The sequence below is a fragment of the Mobula birostris genome, chromosome 15, assembly GCF_030028105.1.
Source record: "Mobula birostris isolate sMobBir1 chromosome 15, sMobBir1.hap1, whole genome shotgun sequence".
In the NCBI taxonomy this organism is placed as follows: Eukaryota; Metazoa; Chordata; class Chondrichthyes; order Myliobatiformes; family Myliobatidae; genus Mobula; species Mobula birostris.
Genome location: NC_092384.1, coordinates 52770187 through 52792394, shown reverse-complemented (window position 1 = coordinate 52792394; position 22208 = coordinate 52770187). Strand labels below are relative to the sequence as shown.

Here is a 22208-nt window from a genome sequence, read left to right as displayed (position 1 = left end):
TAATCAAGTAGTTTCAAATTGTTAATTACCTTATAGTTCTGTATTGATTGACAATGAATCAAATGTAAATTTCTCAACTGCAGTGCTGGAATTAGGACTAATGTTTCCAGTTCTCCATATTACTAATCATGTAAAATAATCACTATGCTACCAAAGCTCCAAGTTAAGCACCTGGTTATTATTTCAATAACTAAGTAAAAATCCTCCCTTTTTTTAAAACGCTCTCATCTATATTGATGACTGTGTAGGGTGATCTAACTGAGATTGGAATCATGCCAAAATCTCATCAGCATCATCATCATCATCCAGTGTATCATATATTGACACATTAGTAATCAGGTTGATGTAAGATCTTCTACATGAGCTCTGATTCAGGGTTTTGACTCCAGAGTTCGGAGTTAGTATCGTCATTAACATATTAAACTCATTCACTCATTAAATTCATGATCATGTGGCAGTATAATACTACTGTTTTTTCTGCTGTCATCACAGAGTGGAGCAGAATTCTCAGGCAACAGAAGCAATCAGCACCATGTTGTCACTTAGTCCTTACAGTCTAAAACCAATCATAGTCATTCACTCTAGGAAATGTGAATACTGAACTTCAAGAAAGAATCCAAAATAAAGAATGCAGAAGAATCTTCAGGTTTTAAGGGTGGTTATGTTCTTGCTCAGCTGCAGATTTTGGGTTTTGCACTTCTGCAACTGATGGAAAGTTAGTTAAACTTCCAGCATCTCTGATAAGTGGAGACTTTGAATTTTTATTTCTTCAATTGAGTTAATGTTATAGGGTCATATCCATCCTAATACAAACAGGAAAGACTAATGACCACTCCGCCTCAGCCAGTACCATTGCCACTTGTCATTTAGTCTCTTGAAATTTCTGCCCTGTCATCAATATTCCCTTTGTTCTCTCTGTTGCCCCCTTCTCTGCAACTTTGATCTCTAACTTTTTCCTTTCCTAAGAAAGGTTTTAAACTAGAAATGTTAACCATGTTACCATCTGTGGTATTCCCAGCAATTTTTGTTTGTATTTGAGATTGATAGGTTTTTTGAATCCAAGAGAATGAGATTTGGGATTTGGTTGGGAAAGTTTAATTGAAGATTAACAGTACAAACACCAAAAGCTGTATGATCAATATTTGCAACTGTTTCTTAAGTTCTTCAAGACTCAGCCATTGGTTTTGGAATGTATAAAAATGTCTGCAGATCTTAAAGTGAGGAAGTACAGCACTTATTTTTGATACACACAAAGGTATACTCAGATTACTTTTTTTTTTAAAACACAGATTGCAGACAATTGATGAGCATAACAAATGTGTCTCAGCAATGTCCAAGTGGACCGCCTATGTCTGATCAACTGCTTGTGATAAACCAGTCAGGGCAAGCACAGAATGAGGGACAAGCGGTTTCTCCACTTCTCTCACAGCAGATGACTGATTCAAGGCAACTATCATCAACCATTCCTACTGAACAGAACATGGAAAAAATCGATGACATCCTTGTCTCATTACAGAACCAGGGAAGAAGCATCAGCAGCTCTTTTAATCCATAGGTAGGAGAAATTTGGGTACTATGCCAAGATGCTCTAGTGATGAATAAATAAAAGCTATGTTTTAGCCACAGCCTTGAATTTTGAATTAGGTATGTACATGCAGATGTAACATATAATTTTTCCAGATTGTCTATTTCACAACCCCTGCACTTACTGCGTGGAAAACATCCCCAGAATTTATACCTCCCTCTTAAAAGTTGAGCCATCTGATAAGGAAAACCTTTTCACAAACAAGAGAATATCTGCAGATGCTGAAAATCTAAGCAACACATACAAAATGCTGGAGGAACTCAGCAGGCCAGGCAGCATCTATGGAAAAAAGTACAGACGATGTTTCAGGTCAAGACCCTTCAGCAGGACTGGAGAAAAAAAGCTGAGGAGTAGATTTAAAAGGTTAGAGGAGAGAGAAAAACCTCCTCCTCCTTCAAAGGAAGGGGCTTTCCTTCCTCCACGATCAACGCTGCCCTCAACTGCATCGCTTCCTTTTCACGCACAACTGCTTTCACCCCATCCTCCCACCAGGGATAGGGTTCCTCTTGTCCTCACTACTACCCTACCAGCCTCCATATCCAACGCATAATTCTCTGTAACTTTCGCCATCTCCAACGGGACCCCACTGCCAGGTGCATCTTTCCCTCCCCCCGCCCCACTTTCTGCTTTCCGCAGGGGTTGCTCACTACGCAACCCCCTTGTCCATTCGTCCCTCCCCACTGATCTCCCTCCTGGTGCTTATCCTTGCAAGTGGAATAAGTGCTACACCTGCCCCTGCACCTCCTCCCTCACTACCATTCAGAGCCCCAAGCAGTCCTTCCAAGTGAGGCGACGCTTCACCTGTGAGTCTGTTGGGGTCATGCACTGTATCTGGTATTCCCATTATGGCCTCCTGTATATCGGTCAGACCGAGTGTAGATTGGGAGACTGCTTCGCTGAGCACCTGTGCTCCGCCCATTAGAAAAAGCAGGATCTCCCAGTGACCACCCATTTTAATTCCACTTCTCATTCCCATTCTGATATGTTTATCCATGGCCTCCTCCACTGTCATGATGAGGCCACACTCAGGCTGGAGGAACAACACTTAATGTTCCATCTGAATACCCTCCAACCTGATGGCGTGAACATCGACTTCTCAAATTTCTGGTAATGTCCCTGCCCCCCTTCTTCATCATTCCCCATCTCCTTATCTCCTTGCCTGCCCATCACCTCCCTTTGGTGTTCTTCCCCACCCCCCCCGCCTTTTCTTTCTCCATGGCCTTCAGTCCTCTTCTATCAGACTCCCCCTTCTCCAGCCCTGTATCACTTTCACCAAACAACTTCCAGTTCTTAACTTCATCCCTCCCCATTCAGGTTTCACCTTTAACCTGGTATTTCTCTCTCCCCTCCCCCCCCCCGCCTTTTAAATCTACTCCTCAGCTTTTTTTTCTCAGTCCTGCCGAAGCGTCTCGGCCCGAAACGTCGACTCTACTCTTTTCCATAGATGCTGCCTGGCCTTCAGAGTTCCTCCAGCATTTTGTGTGTGCTGCTAGGAAAACTTTTTCTCTCTATTTATCCCATCTAAACCCTTCATGATCTTGTACTCATTTTCCAAATCATTGTTTAACTTCTCTGAAGAAGGAGGAAATCCCAGATTCCAATCATGTAGCTAAAATCCATCATGTCTGAAACAATTTTAGTACATCTTTTCTGTACCTGCGTTATGACCTTGATGCCCTTGCTGAAATTTGGTGATCAAAACTGGAAATAGTACTCCAATTGTAGCCCAATAACTGTTTAGCTCCCTGTTGTCCCACTTTTAATACTCAAGTGCCCTGGGCCACATTTACTTTACTAACCATTTTCTCAACATAAAACCATTATGTTGAAGAATAATGGCAGAATTAGGCCATTTGGCCCATCGAGTCTGCTGTGCCATTTAATCATGGCTGATCCACTCCCCAGCCTTCTCCCATAACCTTTAATGTGTGTCCAATCAAGAACCTGTCAAGCTCTGCCTTAAACACCACCAATGACCTGGCGTCCACAGCTGCCTGTGGTAATAAATTCCACAAATTCACCACCCTCAGGCATCACTCTGCATCACTTTTTTAAATGGATACACCTGTATTCTGAGGCTGTGCCCTCTTGTCCTCGACTCCCCCACCATGGGAAACATCCTTTCCACATCAACTCTGTCTAGGCCTTACAACATTCGAAAGATTTCAGTGAGATTTTCCCCTCCCCCAACCTTCAAAACTCCAGCGAGTACAGACACAGAGCTATCAAACATTCCTCGTATGATAACCCTTTCACTCCCAGAATGATCTTAGTGAACCTCCTCTGAACCCTGTCCAATGCCAGTACATCTTTTCTGAGATGAGGAGCCCAAAACTGTTCACAATATTCAAGGTGAAACCTCACCAGTGCCTTATAAAGCCTCAGCATCACATCCTTGCTCTTGTATTCTTGATCTCTTGAAATGAATGCTAACATTGCATTTGCCTTCCTTACCACCAACTCAGCCTGCAAGTTAACCTTTAGGGTGTTCTGCACAAGGACTTTCAAGTCCCTTTGCATCTCAGATTTTTGTGTTTGCTCCCCATTTAGAAAATAGTCTGCACAGTTATTCCTACTACCAAAGTGTATGACCATACAATTTTAATTTATTTACCACTCTTGCCCATTCTCCTAATCTAAGTCCTTCTGCAGCCTACCTGTTTCCTCAACACCACCTGTCCCTCCATCTATTCCATCGTCTAAATCATAGATATACAGCATATCATGGGCTGTTAACTTGGTAAGCAGCCTCGTGTGGCACCTTGTCAAATACTTTGTGAAAGACCAAATATACAACATCCACTGCATCCTGTTTATCTATCCTATGCGTAATCTCCTCAAAGAATTCCAACAGGTTTGTCAGGCAAGATTTTCTCTAAATGAAACCATGGTGACTTTGTCCTATTGTCACCAAGTACTCCATAACCTCAGCCTTAACAATTGCCTCCAACGTCTTCCCAACTACTGAGGTCAGGCTAACTGATCTATAATTAATTTTCTGCTGCCTTCCTCCTTTGTTAAAGAGTGCAGTGACATTTGCAGTTTTCCAGTCCTCTGGCACCCATGCCAGAGTACAATAATTTTTGAAGGTTCATTACTAATCCTTCCACGATCTCTACCACTACCTCTTTCAGAACCATAGCGTGCAGTTCATCTGGTCTGGGTTACTTATGTACCCTAAGATCTTTCAGCTTTTTCTCTGATCATTGTCAAAAATTTAGAAACAGGGTGATAAGTTCTTGCACCCATTTAAGAACGCTGCAATTTTGTCTATGTTATCTCATTCATTCTGCCAAAATATTTGCAGTTCTCCATATTATATTTATTGTGCTACCTATCTGCTTATTTCACCAATCTTTTACTGCAAGTGTTGTGTCATCTGTGAAAATCTAAAGCTCTGGTCTTGGAACAGAAACTGGGAAACACAACTCTATTTTTCTGCAGTCTGGATAAACAACATTCTACCATGACTCTTTGCTATCTCACCTGCAGGCAATTTCTTCACCATCCAGTCTGTCATTATACTTGTATGTAAAGATTGTAAATAGCTGGAGCCCCAGCATTGCTCTTCCATGTCACTGGTCACATCATCCTGCCCAAAAATTACCCCTCTATTCCTTCTATTTGTTTTTTTTTATCCATTAAGCAATTTTGATTCATAGTTGTTTCTTATCCTTTGTACAGTAATTTTGTTTAGTAATCTTGTTTGTTGACACATTAACAAATGCACTCGGTTTTCCCTTATTCATTTTGCTAGGTAGATGTGTAAGATTCCAACAGGTTTTTCCAAATGTGATTTACCTTGTACAATTTCATATTGACTCAGCCCAATTTTGTTATTGACCAAATGGCTTTTTAACTTCTTAATAATATATTCAGCATTTTTCCAACTACTGCTGTTAGGTTAGCTGTTTTCTCTCCCTCCTTTCTGAAGTATGCAGACTATATTCACTATATTCAGTTCTATGGAATGTTCCATAATCCAAGGAAATTTGTAAGTGTTATCATACAAGGAATGTTCTACTCACTGGAATTTAGAAGGTTGAGGTGGGGTTTCATTGAAACCTTTTAAATGTTGAAAGACCTACGCAGTGTAGATGTAGAAAGGATGTTTCCCATGGTGGGGGAGGCTAGGACAAGAGGGCACAGCCTCAGGATAGAGGGGTGTACATTTAAAACAGAGATGCAGGAAAATTTCTTTCTCCAGAGGATGGTGAATCCACAGGCAGCTATGGAGGCCAGGTTATTGGGCATATTTAAGGCAGAGATTATTGATGGTTTCTTGATTGGACATGGCATCAAAGGTTATGGGGAGTGGGGCTGAGGAGGGGAAAAAATGACCAGTCATAATTGAATGGCAGAGCAGACTTGATGGGTTGAATGGCCTAACTCTGCTCCTATGTCTTATGATCTTAAAACCCTACAGTGCTGATCATCACATTCCAGAAATGTCACCTTTCAGTCCCATTCATTTCTCCAACACTGTTCCTTTTATAAATGCTAATCTTTAAGATGCTTGATTATTCTGCATTTTTCTACTTCTTCAAGAGAGTGAAACACAGATATGGGATCATTTCTGTGCATTTACTTATTTCCCAATATAATTACTACTTTTTTGTTCCTCATTAGTGCTTTGGTCTTCCTTTACTGGATTCTGAAACCTTAGTTCTGTGACATGCATCTCTTATATTCTTGTTTACACAACCCCCTTTCTTACCATTGATATTCGGGCAGCTATACAGAATCCTTACCAATGTTTGTTAATCTATGTACTTTTTATTTGCTCCACCACAATTCTACTACTGGATTTACTCAGTGAATCCTTAGTCTCTCTATTACTATAATCATATTTTCTTTTAATATCAGGGCATCCACAACTCCTTTTCTATTTTGCCTATCTCTTCCAATAGTCCAGAAATATTCAATTCCTTGGGCTTTTCGTGACAAATGCTAAAGAAAATCATATACATTTCTATTTGCGCATTAATTCATCCACCTTGTTTTAATGCTTTGTACATTCATTTAAAAGTTCCTCAGTTTTGTCTTTGCACTAATTTTCCTTGCTCTCACTCCCTTTGATGTAACATATTTCAATTAATACAACTTAGCCTTTAAAATGTAGTTTTAAACCCATTTGAAAGTAATGTTTTAATTATTGTCCCTGATCCAGTAGTTCAAAACTGAGTTTCTACTTACTAATTGTTACATTGGGATGTAAGTTAGCAAACTAATTTTACCATTTTTTTCACAGCTTCATCTCAATCAGATTAATTGTATTGCATTCTAATTTTATATATTGCTTCATCTTTCTAAGAATCCATTTTTCTTTAAACCATCTGAAATGGTCACTCACAAGTGATCATAGGATCACTGAAACAAAGTATCATGTTGTAATAAAACATCTTGGAGAGTAAAGGTGACAAACTACATCCTATTCTTAATTTAGACTTGCATCTTAAATTGATTCGGCGATTCGGGGTTTTACAAGGGGTGATTGATACGTTTGTGGTCTAAGGTAGAAGGAGTCAATTTCAGAAAACCTAGCACAATTACTTTTCAACATAGTCCCCTCCTACATTTACACACTTAGTCCAGCAGTCGTGGAGCATACGGATCTTGGACTTCCAGAAAGTGCCCGCAGCGGGGGTGATTGATAAGTTTGTGGCCTACGGTAGAAGGAGATGAGTTATATAGCTTTCTTTACATGCACATGCAGTTCAACTCTTTGAGTGGTTATGCAGAAAGTTTTGAAGTTAATAACTCATCCCAACACTCACAACACGCTGGAGGAACTCAGCAGTTCGGGCAGCATCCGTGGAAACAATCAGTCGACGTTTCCACGGATGCTGCCCGACCTGCTGAGTTCCTCCAGCGTGTTGTGAGTGTTGCTTTGACCCCAGCATCTGCAGATTATTTTGTGTTTAATAACTCATCCCCTTCTACCTTAGGCCACAAACTTATCAATCACCCCTGGTATATCAAGCAGCTGCTTCTGTGTCGTTATTGGAACTGCTAAAATCGATCTTCTCCGTATAAGTACAGTAATATAATGTTTGAATTCATGATTCTGAGATGTACAAATTGAATATGGATAGTAATAATTTTACTCTATGTAAACACTCAATGTAAATAACAGCAGAAAATTTTGCCAGTGATATCTTCCTTGGATGTGAAGCACTCAGAAAAATGAAAAGTGTAAAATACAGTTGAAAGGTTGAAACTATAATGAATGTGATATATATGCACTAAATATTATATGATGTAAATCATTTATTTCAACTGATTTTCTGTTCTGTATATTTAATAATTGATTATAATCATTCATGATGAACAGTAACTTTTTATTTATTCCTAGGTATTCATATGGTACATATTCAAGAAGATGTGAAGAAATGTCAAACTTGTGTGAAACCAGAATGCTGTCATATGAAGGGAAAATTGAATTATGTGACTGTACCATGAAGGGAAAGTTAAAGTATTGATATTCCTTGTATCCATTTCAGCTTTTAAACCTGTCCTTGACCTATATTTTAAATCATGAAGCTTAAATTCTTTATTCATTGCACTTTGAGTGCATAAATCCAGATTTTTAATGATGTTTTCTTGTTTGCATTCCACTGTGGAAGGTGCATCTGACAGAGTGCATATCTACAATTAGCCAGCTCCCTCTTAAATTTGAATATGTTGACATTATTACAAAGGTTTTCATTAAGTCATGCTGATTAACACTCAGCAAAAAATTAAGATTACTAACAATATATTAGGAAAGCTTGTTTAGACAGAACATAACACTTATCAGCTACTTGTGCTAAACGTGCATATATAGTGGCAGTTGTGTGCTGTACAGCTTCTGAAATTCAAATTCATTAAATTTCAGAATGGTACAATGTGCCATCGTTTCAATGTATGTGTGTTTAGAGGTCATGGATTAGTTTCTATCCCATCGTCTCTTTATCAACTTTATCTCAAATATGTAAATCCATTATGCAATGTGTCATCACGACCCATGACTAAGATTCAGCGTTGATCAGGAGCCACAAAAGTCTGCCTGCATAAGTAGAATCTATAGTATAGCAATAATGAAGACAGTCTGCAACCAGACAGATGAATTTCAAATCTGTGTCTATCCTGGAAAATGTTTCAGTTATAATGACAGCAAACATTGGACATAACAAAAAGGATCTGGAAGAGGTTGATAATCTCTCTATTCTTCCTCAAATAGCTACAGAATTCAGTTCTATTTATTTGGCTAAATATATGGTGAGCTTTGTATTGGATCCTGTCTTGACATTGGCATTGTGTGTTTTTTTTCCCCATAACAAGAGTAAAGCGTTACTCATAATCCTAGTAAGAAACTTCAATTACAAATGAAATGAATGGAGCTCACTGACTCCATGAAAAATAACTGGCAAATAATAGAATACAATGGATTCCAATTAATTGGGCCATCAGTTAATTGGGGAATCTGCTTATTTGGGACAACTCGTAAAGAACAAAAACTTAATTGAGAAAATAGCTGGGATTTCCTTCGTTTATTTGGGACACTGTGCTGCTTAATTGGGACAGGAGGCTTGCCAAAAGGTTTTTAATAAGCAATTGTGCATTTATGAGGCCATTAGACACGGCACCATGCTTAGAACTAACAACTTTTAAATTGCATCAGTTACCTGTGTTTGTGTTCAAAAAGCAATGATTTTTGTCACTGATACTTGGCAAGAAATAAGCTGTAAGACAGTTCAGAACAGTTTTGCTCACTGTAGTTTCAATCATTTAGGCTTAGAGATGCCAGAAACAGCTGGGAGTGAAAATGGAATTTGAAGGTATCACAATCTTGAATGTTACAATGAAAATGAAGATTTAGAGGATGCAATAGTCAAAAACATAGTATGAAGGCAGGCCATTATCTACACTCGGTGTCTGCAGTGATTTTGTTCATTTACAGTCAGTTGAAAGAACACAGCAGACTACTCTGGATGAATTCTTCCATCAATAAATATTGGGAATTAACACACCATTTTATAACATTGTAGTATTGGTAGTGTTCTGATTTGTATTTTATTTAAATTCATAATTTGTTTTCAGTTAAATGGTGGTTTGAATTTATTATGCATTTTTAACTATTTCCATGAAACTTCAGCTAACTGGGGCAGCTGCTTAATTAGGCCAAAATGTGCTGGTCCTGATGTATCCATTGTAGAAACCTCGCCTTACTGTTAGCAAGAAGTCACTTAATTAATATAATAGGTGACATAGCATGTTCGGGTGTTATAAAGGCATCATTGTTACTGATTTCTGGATCATTATTTTTGATCCAACTGAAATTAATTATGACTCTTCCTTGTTATTTCCAATCCTTTTCTCACAGTCAGCTCACTGCTTATTGCGTGTACATGTGTACATGCTAGATTGTAAAGGGAAAAGAAGTCTAATCTCTAGTTTTCCTTTGCTGTTAATTTTAAACCTGAAATCTCTGGTTTTGTATTCATTGCCTGCAACCTTGTTTCACATAGAGGTAAATGTTATCTTTCTGACAGTCTTGTAACTGCAATCAAAGAAGTGACCTTTCTACCCATTAACAGAGGACGGTCTATCAGGCAGCAATTAAGTAATCAATTTACTCGGTTGGGTACGTCTCTATCTTGATTAGAAAACGACCAGTAAATTCCCTTTTCTGTTTGCTAGTTAATATGAATTTTAAGACCATCTGTCCACTAATTTTGTTGTTGAAGAAGCAGGAGGCACAGTTTTAAACTTTTGACATCAGAACACTATAGATGCTGATTGGACTGTGATAAATGTTAAAATACTAAGGACCACCGCTCTTCATGTAGACAGGATCATAAAGATCTGCTACCTTGGTCTGTCCAGAAAGCACATACATTGATGGCAATATCTGTATGTACCACTTGTGAAGATTGCACCTTTCCTAATCTGGGATCATTAGGTTGAATATATGTCAGTCCTGCCCAGCAATTACAGGTGGTATGGTACGGAACTTCTGACTTAGATTGAATGTCCATGATTGATATTGAGGAATAGGATGAATACTATACGTGTTCATACCAATGACAGCCCGAGATAAACCCATTACATACTTAAATTGAACAATCAGAAGGTCTAACAGTGAGACCTGTATATTCTCCAAATATTGAGCAGTGTGACCTACATTAATGAATGCAGTGATTTATGGAGTGATCTCTTCAAGAAACCCTCAAGCATGTCAAGATACTTAAAGACACAGACTCTTTATTTTGGAACTCTTATTCAGATGTGATTGGTGCTGCCTTTTTCAATTTCTTAAAGCATCATTCTCCATAATTTTTAGAAAAATTATGACCAAATGCCTATTCTAATCAGAGGACTATGTGCTTGTTTCATATATGACCCCCAATATAATAATCTAATCAATATCTTAGAAACAAAACCATTAGACCCTTTGGCATTCCCAGTATTTTGATATTCCTGTTAAGTTGTACTACTGATAGAGTTGTAATTTTATCTAGTTACTTAAATGAATATTTTAATCAAACTTGCAAAATTTTCTTTTGCATGTGATGAGTAGGATGTGGTTTCCTGACTTTCAGTAGTAGTGAGAACATCAGTTTTTACAGGAAAATAATTGTGAATCTGTATATGTGAAGGATTCATAATCTGAATCTAAGAATGTACCTACAGTATAATTCGCTATTATCTAGAAAGCTGATTGACTTTGAAACACAATGGACAGGTGAATGGGAACATTTTTCTTTCCTAAATCCAATATTTGAACTTTGATGTTGTAGTATAGTGACATTTTTGCATTTGCTCTTAGAAATGCAAACTAAAATTTGATTTAGATACAGTATTAAATGTTTTAATGTTGATGTAAACCAAAGTTTGGATGTATTCAATAGCTTTATACTTTTCTAGTTGTAAGTAAACATTTAATAGCTTTATAAGTATTGTGCAGACCTAATGTAAATATTACACTTTTTGATACAGATAAATGTTAGTTTAACATCATGTCACCAGTCAGTATTAAGGTACAGGTTCCCTTGTTAAAAGGTATCATTATTAGATATCTTGGAAGAAGTGGGAGGGGGAAATCCCATTGAAGACACCTGTCCATTAAATATAACCCATCACCATTATGAAAGATCTTTCTTTAAAATTTAACTACTATTTCGCAGGTTCTTAACACTAAAAAATGATTGGTATCCACCTAGATCTAATGATTAAACTTCTTTAGAGAAAGTGGATATGATGCACATTGTATGCAAAATAAAAAAGACAAACATATCAATATGAAACTGAAATGGATATTTAACAATCCTTCATAGGTCAATATGTTAACCAAAATATGACCTGGCTTTTCATTTTTGCTGCACTCTGTTAACACTTCCACTGGGATGAGCTGGATAATGTAAATGAAACAGCTAACTTTCCTTTGGAAAGATGAGCTTTTGGTTGAAATCAAAGTAAACATGCTCTAATAATGGAATTTCCAGCACTTTATTCAGCTAATATTGTGACCATTGATTCCCTTTAATGTGTCAGTGATTTTTTTTCTCTGTCAACTGTCCACAGTACTACTTTTAAGTATTTATGTTTATGAAAAGTCATTCAATTGTATATTTCTTTTCTGTTTACTGTAAATATTTAAACTATTTTCTTACTGTGCACATTTTGAGCCATGCAAAAACTTTAAGCAGCTACTTCTCTTCCTTAAGAGGCACTGAAGATGTTTTCGGTGGTACGGTCTTTACTTGTTATGAAGGGAGCTTCAGCTGCCTGACCAGCTTTTAGGTCAGTAATTTTAAATACAGAATTTCTATTCAAATTTGGATGGTTTATATCTAATGTATGTTTCATTTTTTGGAAAGCAGCATTTTTTATATGTATGTGTGTATGTATATAAAATATATACATGCATATATACATTCACACAGATATATATGAAATGGCATAATATTTTGTTATTTGTACTAAGTGAGTACAATCAAATTATAAACTTTACCACATATTTCTGTGGTGGCTGAGAGACTTTGTCAAAATGAGTTTGGATTGGCACTTTTGCTACTACTGTTTTTGAATGATTTTAAATGTTTTAAATGGTAATCAAATATTTATGGGACATAGTGTAAACTAGTAGGGCTAAATATCTTTTTAAATACCTTTGCATGAGAATTAATATAACCAGAAAATGGTGAATAGGAACATAGGAATATTTTTCAGATTTCAGCACACCAGTGTTCATTTTATCATGAAGCAGAGCTGAAACCTAAACATGCATATAAAAAATCTAAATGACATATTTTGAGTTCACTATTTACCATGATTCTATTATTGGTCTTGTACTACTTTGTTTCCATTACTGCTAGTGCACATAGTAGCAGTCTAAATAAAAAAAAGTGAATTTATATTGCTGAACAAAATCCTGAATTCGTTGTGTATTTCAACACAATATAATTAGACCTCTCAGTGATTCCTTGTAATCTGTCTCTTTGTTTTGCAATAACCGATCCAGTTAATACTTATTATTTCACGTTCCTAGAAACAATTGCATGTCTTCATTTTACACACTATAGTGTTGCTGACGCTGCATATCAAATTGATTTGTTTCTTTATTTAAGACTTAACCCAATTTAGTGAGCTAATTATGTTATCATTGTTCCAGAGGACTTCTTTGTGGCACCACATTTCTGAAAATCTCTTCCAGTGTGAAGTTTAAGTGTGCCTACCCCCAGCCCTCCCAATGACAATCCCTCATGTGGCCGTGACCACCAGCCCTCTCTCTCCCTCAACTCCTCTTTTCTAGTTCCACAGCCCTTTAGCCTTGGATGCCACTGAAATCTGCAGTAGCCAGCTGCATGGTTATTAATACTATGCAGTAGCCAGCTCTTACCTGCATGGTTATTAATACTATGCATCTCTTGACTTTTTGTTTTTCCTTGGATTTTTCGAAAACATACTTAATTTAGTTGAGCCAGCTTTATATCAGATTTTAGTTCTGTCACTTCTATATTGTTTGATCACTTAAAAATTCTGATATAAGATTTGAGTTTGCATTTCCAGGCTCTCGTTTTTGCTAATAAAAGGCACAATTATTAGACTAATGGAACAGATTATAATTCAACTAAACGCTTCTGTTTTTATGAACCTTTAATTAAAAATCTAGTGGATAGAAAAGATGGGATGCAAACAACAACATTTATCAAGCAACCCATAAAATTATAACTACTGTTTTTTATATTTTTCCTCACTTTCATTCATCCTATTGGTACTACTCTGTTGAGATGACCTAATCAAAATGTGCAAATATTCTACTGGTTTTGTATAGGTAATTTTGAAAAAATGAGAATCACTCATATTTCTACACAATAACTAGTAGGAAATTTGTAAATATTTAATCTTGCATTTAAACTAAAATTAATTAAATTGGCAGTGAAATGAAAAGTATTTAGTACTAGGACTGATGGGCATGTCATGTGACAAACGAGGAGCATTAAAATAGCTTCCTTGCTTGTAATATTTCTAATTTGAATTTAAAGTTTTACTGACACTTTAACTTTATGATCAATAACTATTGTTCTGGAAGTAAATAATATCTGAATCAAAGTTTTGCATGAGTCATCCAATTTTATTCTTTCAAGAAAATGAGAATTAAAGTCCACTAATCTTTTGTTCTCATTCACCCATATTAAATTGGCATAACATATTAATGTTTAGTGAAACTTATTTCCATTTTCATATGCTTTTTTTTCATTTGGAAAGAAAGCACTGGTGAGGTTTTCTATTAATTGTAAGGTAGTCATCAAATTCCACATTTTCAACAGAGGAACCATGATTGTAGAATGCTGGCACATTCTGTTCATCTTGTTGGAGGCTGTTGACATTCATCAGCTTCCAACAGGATGTACAAATTGAAGAATTAATCTTTACATCCTTTTAATTAACTCTCTTTAATTGTCCTTATATTCTGCATATTCAAATGCAATGCAAATATAATTTAAATTGGAACACCAATTCCATGATCTCTCCCACAACATCTAGCAGAAAGTAACAAAAAAAGTCCCAGAGTTTTTAACTTTGTCCTAAATTACTGTAGGTCCTTTGGACAAATATTTTACAATAAATAAAAATTTTGGCAGTAATAAAAATGGGAAGTGCTGGAAACGCTCATTATCAGCAGTCAAAGAAACAGTTAATTTTTAAGGTCAAAAACTCTTCATTAGAAAAAATGAAAAAAAAAGTTACTTGTTAGTTACAGAGGTGAGAGAGGCATTGATAAGATAGAGAGAGCATATCTGATAAGGTGAAGCCTGGCCTTTATTTCAAATTTACAGCATCTGCAATTTCTTGATTTACATATTTTACTAGAGTAACTGTTTTTTATATTTTTCTGAAGTCCACAGATTTTAATATAACTGCTTCATTCAATATACCAGGAGCATTCTAGCAGAAGATTTCAGGTGGTAGTTCACAAACAGTGCATTGCACTGGTAGATTTGTGAGTCTGCAGTGTTTTAAACCAAAATAGCAGTAATACTCAGTACTCAAACAGTAATTTCATATTTAATGAACAAACATAAAAAAATGCTATATTTCAATTACAGAGTTGGATCGTATACAGCACAACAAAATATCTACTCTTCTTCAGCATTACATACCATTCATCTTTCAGAGACATTTTTCCCCTGCCAATTTTTGCCTTCTGAGAAATATTCTCCAATTTTCTTGGTGTTTCAACAACTCTATCATTGTCAAGGCAGAATTTGTCTGTCGAATTTTTGCCATCTCTCCAATCACACTTAAAATGAAGGCAGACGGTATATATTCACTTTTATAATTATTGCATATACAAAATGCCTCAATGATGTTTGATTTTAATGTTAAAGGAATGGTTCAGTGGTTAATTGTGTAATAAGAATAAGAGAAATTGATAAAATTTCTGAAAATCTTTTTTCTCGCAATGTAAATATGTCCAAATCTTTGATATATTTCTCCAAATAATGGGGAAATTGTATTAAAAAATGGATTACTTTCTCTGCTCTTTTTGGTTTTCTCTGCCGGTGGCACAGTAGCGTAGTGTTTAGCACAATGCTTGACAGTACAGGCAACCCAGGTTCAATTTCCACTGCTGCCTGTAGGGAGCTTCGGTTTCCTTCCACAATCCAAAGGTGCACCAGTTGGTAGGTTATTAATCATTGTAAATTGTCTTGTGATTAGGCTAGGATTAAATCAAGGTATTGTTGGGCCTATTCTGCGCTGTATCTCAATCAATAAATAAATAGATAGATGAAAACTTGTAACCAATACATATATTGCATAGAGTGTTCTTAGGAACAGGTCTGGTATGTAAAAGTAGCAATACTTTCTTTACGGGGAACTAGTTTAACTTATAAAAACAAAATGGATTAAGTAGTTGCTCTGAAATACTTAATTGTTTGGAAATAAGGTTTTTTTTGCCACAAAAGTTATCTCAACATTTCAACAGATAAATATTTTAAGGAGAAAATTTGCATTTTTAAACAGTGTAGATTTATTTCAAAAGGCTTAGATTAAAATCACCTTAGTAACAAATCAATGATTGGATTGTGAATTATACAGTCTCTTTCTGCTTATTATGTTAAACATTTTAAAATTACTAACATAAGCCATTAACTGTTATAATTGTAAAGATGTAACTCAAAGAACATTTGTACTTTAGTAATCATCTCAGCAAGTAGCATTGTATATACAGACTCTTAAATGTTTTCACAGTCTTGAAAACATATTTTATATCTGTTGAACCAGAATTAGAAATTAATTAGCTTGAAAACAGAAATATCCACCATTTTTGAAATTCACGTTAACCAGTACTTGAGATGCAATGGATGGCATTCAAGCCTTGGCTGGAATTTATTCCTGATATTATTTCATCCATACTTCCCACCTAACATAATGTTCTCAAAATGAGTTAAACCATTGAATGTAGAACTTGGTAAATTGGAATTCCCAGCAATAAGATATGAAATGTACAAACAAGCAGATCTATCTGTGGTAAGTGACTGCCGGAAATATTGAACAGTGTTTTTCCCTGGCATTGTATTGACAGATGTGTTTATTTTACTTACAAAATTTCTCAGCCAATGGTAGTCAAGCTATATCAACATAGTTTCCATCAGAGATCACATTTCACCATTCCTGATAGCTGCAGTGGAGTACCAATGGCAGAGACAGTGGTGTCCTCCTGCTAGTTTTTGTCAGTGCACTAAGAGCAAAGGTATATGGATTTTTCAACCAATATCATTGTTGATGAAATCCAACATTCTCCTCACTCATTGAGAGGAAAATTGCCAGTAAATTATAAACTGGATTTGATTCCATCTGTTTAATTAACTCACTTTAGAATTGAAGCCATTGGTTATATTGCACATTGAACCACTGAACCTACTTTTTAATTTTCCTGCTATGATGTGAAATCAGTATCGAAATGTGTTACTGATGTTATGCTTTAGTAGTCATTTACTAACAGCACTGATGTGGGTGGTTTGAGAGATACTTCTCGCATAGATGTTTAACTGTTGAATTTAAATAAATATTTTGCTTTTGTTGGGATATTTGTATACTCTAGCAATTATATTTCTGTAAATTGCTGCTATCTATATAAATAAAAAAATAAACTCCTAAGTGTGTGGGTTTCTATATAACCACTGAATATAATTAAAATGCTACTGCATTTTAAGAATGTGACATTAGGATTATAAAAATAGAAATTGTATTTTTCAGTGATTCAGTCTATTCTTCCAGCTCTTCAGCAGTGAACTGTTTATATTTAGTACTTCCATGTGGACCGTAGTTAATCAAATTAAGATATTTTAAATAGGTCACACAATAATTGCTCCTATTCATTCCTTCCCTTCCAGCCCTTTACCTTCCCCATCCACCTGGTTTCACCTTCTAGCTGTCCTCCTCCCCGCCCCATCTTTTTATTCCGGTGTCTTTTCCCTTCCTTTCCACTCCCTGAAGAAAGCTCTTGGTCCAAAACATTGACCGTTCATTTCTATGGATGCTGCCTGACCTGCTGAGTTCCTCTAGCTTTTTGTGTGTGTTGCTTTGGATTTCTAGCATCTGCAGAACTTATAGTCATAGTCATACTTTATTGATCCCGGGGGAAATTTGTTTTCGTTACAGTTGCACCATAAATAATAAATAGTAATAAAACCATAAATAGTTGAATAGTAATATGTAAATAGTGCCAGGAAGTAAATCCAGGACCAGCCTATTAGCTCAGGGTGTCTGACCCTCCAAGGGAGGAGTTGTAAAGTTTGATGGCCACAGGCAGGAATGACTTCCTATGACGCTCCGTGTTGCACCTCTGTGGAATGAGTCTCTGGCTGAATATACTCCTGTGCCCACCCAGTACATTATGTAGTGGATGGGAGACATTGTCCAAGATGGCATGCAACTTGGACAGCATCCTCTTTTCAGACACCACCATCAAAGAGTCCAACTCCATCCCCACAACATCACTGGCCTTATGAATGAGTTTGTTGATTCTGAGGTGTCTGCTACCCTCAGCCTGCTGCCCCAGCACACAACAGCAAACATGATAGCACTGGCCACCACAGACTCATAAACATCCTCAGTATCGTCCAGCAGATGTTAAAGGGCCTCAGTCTCCTCAGGAAATAGAGACGGCTCTGACCCTTCTTGTAGACAGCCTCAGTGTTCTTTGACCAGTCCAGTTTATTGTCAATTCGTATCCCCAATTATTTGTAATCCTCCACCATGTCCACACTGACCCCCTGGATAGAAACGGGTCACCGGTACCTTAGCTCTCCTCAGGTCTACCACCAGCTCCTTAGTCTTTTTCACATTAAGCTGCAGATAATTCTGCTCACACCATGTGACAAAGTTTCCTACCGTAGCCCTGTACTCATCCTCATCTCCCTTGCTGATGCATCCAACTATGGCAGAGTCATCAGAAAACTTCTGAAGATGACAGGACTCTGTGCAGTAGTTGAAGTCCAAGGTGTAAATGGTGAAGAGAAAGGGAGACGACAGTGTTTATTAGAGAAAAATCTTTGTTTCAATAAAGAATTGAACTTAACTGAATGCGTCAATTATATTTTATCCCAGGATCATATCTGTAGCAAAACATACAGACATTTAGACAAACACCATTAGTCTATTTTTGAATGTGAAGTTAAACCTGCATCCACCCAGTCTGCAAAAACCTTTAGAAGAAAAAGATGTTCCTGTATAGAAATAGGGGGAAAAAGCTTATATTCTACTTGAAATTCCAGTAATTATTATCCATAGAAGTAAACATATTTGCCGAGAAGTTGGATTATCTAGCATACCCCTATAACACTATATTCAATTTCTATGAAAAATGGGGTCTGAACAAGTGACAAATGAATTTCATTATTTTATTCTGTGTTTGACAGTTAACACATCCCAATACCACTTCTAACATTTCAGTTTCCAATGAATGGCCTGTTCAATCCATCAGTCTGAACTGCAAAAACAGCCTTTCTGTGGAATTTAAAGATTTTATACAACTGTTGTGGGGGAACTGCGAGGTTCTCATGCAAATCCTCCACTCGCACCACCATCCACAGTAGTAGCTCTATCCTCTTCCCAAATCTACAAACCCTTTCCTATTCATAATCCTCTTCTCAGTCCAGATTTACTAGCTTTTATATGTGGAGGGTAAAGGCTCACCACATTCACAGTAAGATCACAACAATGTGATTGCTTTGAGACCCTGATGAAATTCTATATCACTGCTTAGGATATACTTTCAAGTTTCCTATTTAAAACTTCACCATCAGTCTTGAGCATTCTAACTTGGGAAACATTTTGATGTGAAATAGTAGGCCTCTAATTAGATGACTCAGATTTGAATGCCAGGTCTCGACTGATTTCTGGATGTTTTCCCAGGATTGGTTTCCAGGCATTGCAGCTGTTTAAGTAAGTTTGTGTATGTAACTGACAAGCTGAAAATGGTGGCAAAATTAGAATCCACCTGGATATCTTAAGGTCAAAATTCCTTTTCAGGAATTAACTAAAGGCAGAACTTGTTAAATAAAGGTCAAATTATATTCAGAGCTGAAAAAGGTGTCCTCGTACGTTGGCCAACATTGTTCCTTCAACTAGCACAAACAGCAAAACGAAACAGATTATTGTTTGAGGGAATTGCTTTCTGAAAATGTATTCCTCCATTTGACCTACATAGAAACTAATTGTATATGAAGGACAAAGTTATTCTAAAAGGAAAATGTGATCTATCAATGCAATTTACTTAAAAATAGAAAATGAAAAACAATAAATAACTAATCGTTTAAAAATAAAGGTTTCATTTATGCAGGGGTAAATTAGAAATACTAATGGAAACAATATGGTTAATTATCTACATTGTGTACATTTACACTTAGTTACCTGGGCATAATTTTCAGTCATTAAATGCTGCATGGTGTAGCAGCTAATAATATACATGGCACAGATTCATTCAGTGTTTGAGACCTTTTTATCCTTGTGGATATTTAGACGCTCTATGGTAACAGCAATTGACTTGGAAATAATTGCTGGAGATCATGGAAATTCTGATTCGTGGTTCTGAAAGCTTGCCATTGACGCACATTCATGATCTGCAGAATGTATCTCCATTACTGCTGTGTCATTTTACAGTTATTTGTTGTAAGAAATTGCAGAAATAACTGCTGGATTCCTATTGCCAGCTTTATTATTTTGGTTGTTTCCTATTTTAGGAAATGAATTTCTCTCTTTATGATTTAAATTAACCTTACATTAAAATGATTAATTTCACTTTATTCAGACTAAACAAGTGTTGTTTAAAGTAAACCTGCGATAATTTATAGATCTATAAAAGGAGTAGTTTCTTGAGAGTGGTAAAGGGGAGTTAGTCTCTGCTGGCCTCAATGAAACTTGCTCAGAAAACTACAGGAATGTGGATTTCCTTTTCCATATCAGAGTGGTGTCAAACATTAGTGATGTCATTGTACTGGCTGAGCAGACAATCAGATTAAATGATTTTGATGGACAATACAATTGAAAGGGGGAAAAAAAGATATTTTTGTAACCTTTTATGCATGTTCCAGGCCACTAAATACTGATAGATTAATATAGAACCTCAACTCAAGCACTAAAATAAGAATAAAATTGAATTTTGATTTTAAAAAAAAACAGCCTGGGCTGATTAGACCATAAAACAGGAGCATAATTAGGCCATTCAACCTATCAAGTTTACTCTGCTATCCATCATAGCTGATATATTTTCCCTCTTAATCACATTCTCCAGTATTCTCTCTGTAATTTTTGATGCCTGTACTAATCAAGAACGTATCAACTTCCACTTCAAATGTACACAATGATTTTTGCCTCCACAGCTGTCTGTGGCAATGAATTCAATAGATTCACCACCCTCTTGCTTAAAAAAATCCTCCTTACTAGGGGGTAATTAGAATCGCCCTCTAATATTAGTTATCACGTTTTTCAATGTTTACCAGGAATTATTACTTAGACAAAATTGAAGTGTACAGATTCTGTTAATTTATTTTGCAAAAATGACAAGTATTGTAAAGGAATAGGATGTAACTGGTAACTATATCAAGCCTTCAGAATTTAAATATCCATGAATCAGAGGTTGCTATAATGTTTGCAGTTAATGCTGTTGTATACTTTCCTGAATTTTGTCATAATCATCTGACTAGATATGTACTATATCTTCTCAAGTATAAATAAATGTATTTACAATTTACTTTTGAGTAGACTTGAAATTTTAGAAAAGCTTTCAGTAAATATTAAATTCTAATTGATTGCAGCTGTTGGAATATAAATTGCTTATAAACTGGGCAAGCTGAATAAAAAAATGTTTGTGAGCCACAATGTTATATCCACCTGATAGAAAGATACATAGAAATGTAGATTTTAGGTTCATTTTAAGTTATTAGAAGGAAATTGTTAATCTAATGAATGTTGGTAAATAGTTGAAGCCCCATTGAACATCAACTTTTCATTTATGATTAACACGGTTACATTAATAACTCTGCATACTTTCTGAAGGCATGCAGGATCAAATTCAGCTGATTTGTAGAACCAGCATATGCAGTTACCATGAAGAAATTAGAGATGGACAGACTAAGAAGCATTCTGAATTTATGAAGGAGCATAATTTCAGTTCATGTATATGTGGTGAAAAAAAGTTCTTTAAAATAAATATCATATTACAAACAAAATGATTGTTTAATCCAGATATAACTATTAAGTAATTCTAATTTGTAATGAAATGAATGTTGATCATTAAAAAGGTATCGGGACTCAAGTCTGAGATAACTAATCTGTGTGGTGTGAACTGCTGGCTTCATTTGCTAACAAGGGAATTGACACGATCTTATTGAAAAACAGAGGATCAGGTTGCAATACAAAATGTTTTTATTTATTTAGGGGCACAGCGCGGGACAGGACCTTCGAGCCGTGCTGCCCCGCAATCCCCGATTTAACCTTGACCTAATCACGGGACAATTTACAATAACCTATTAACCTACTAACATTTACGTCTTTGGACTGTGGGAGGAAATCGGAGCACCTAGAGGAAAGTCCCACGTATTTCCTGGGAACGACGTTCAGATTCCTC

At 36.2% G+C, this 22208-nt stretch overlaps 1 protein-coding gene across 4 annotated transcripts in view; it reads left to right on the top strand.

The window, feature by feature from the left end:
* Window positions 1-17236, top strand: part of nfat5b (nuclear factor of activated T cells 5b) — a 210357-nt gene extending 193121 nt beyond the window's left edge. For 3 of the 4 annotated variants that reach the window (XM_072279813.1, XM_072279812.1, XM_072279811.1), the window contains 2 exons: window positions 1290-1555; window positions 7941-17236. In XM_072279813.1, coding sequence (XP_072135914.1) covers window positions 1290-1555 — 266 coding nt within the window. In that variant the 3' untranslated portion in view covers window positions 7941-17236. The remainder of the gene's footprint in view (window positions 1-1289; window positions 1556-7940) is intronic. The other variant, XR_011889267.1, reaches the window with a different exon arrangement.
* Window positions 17237-22208: the final 4972 nt, after the last annotated feature.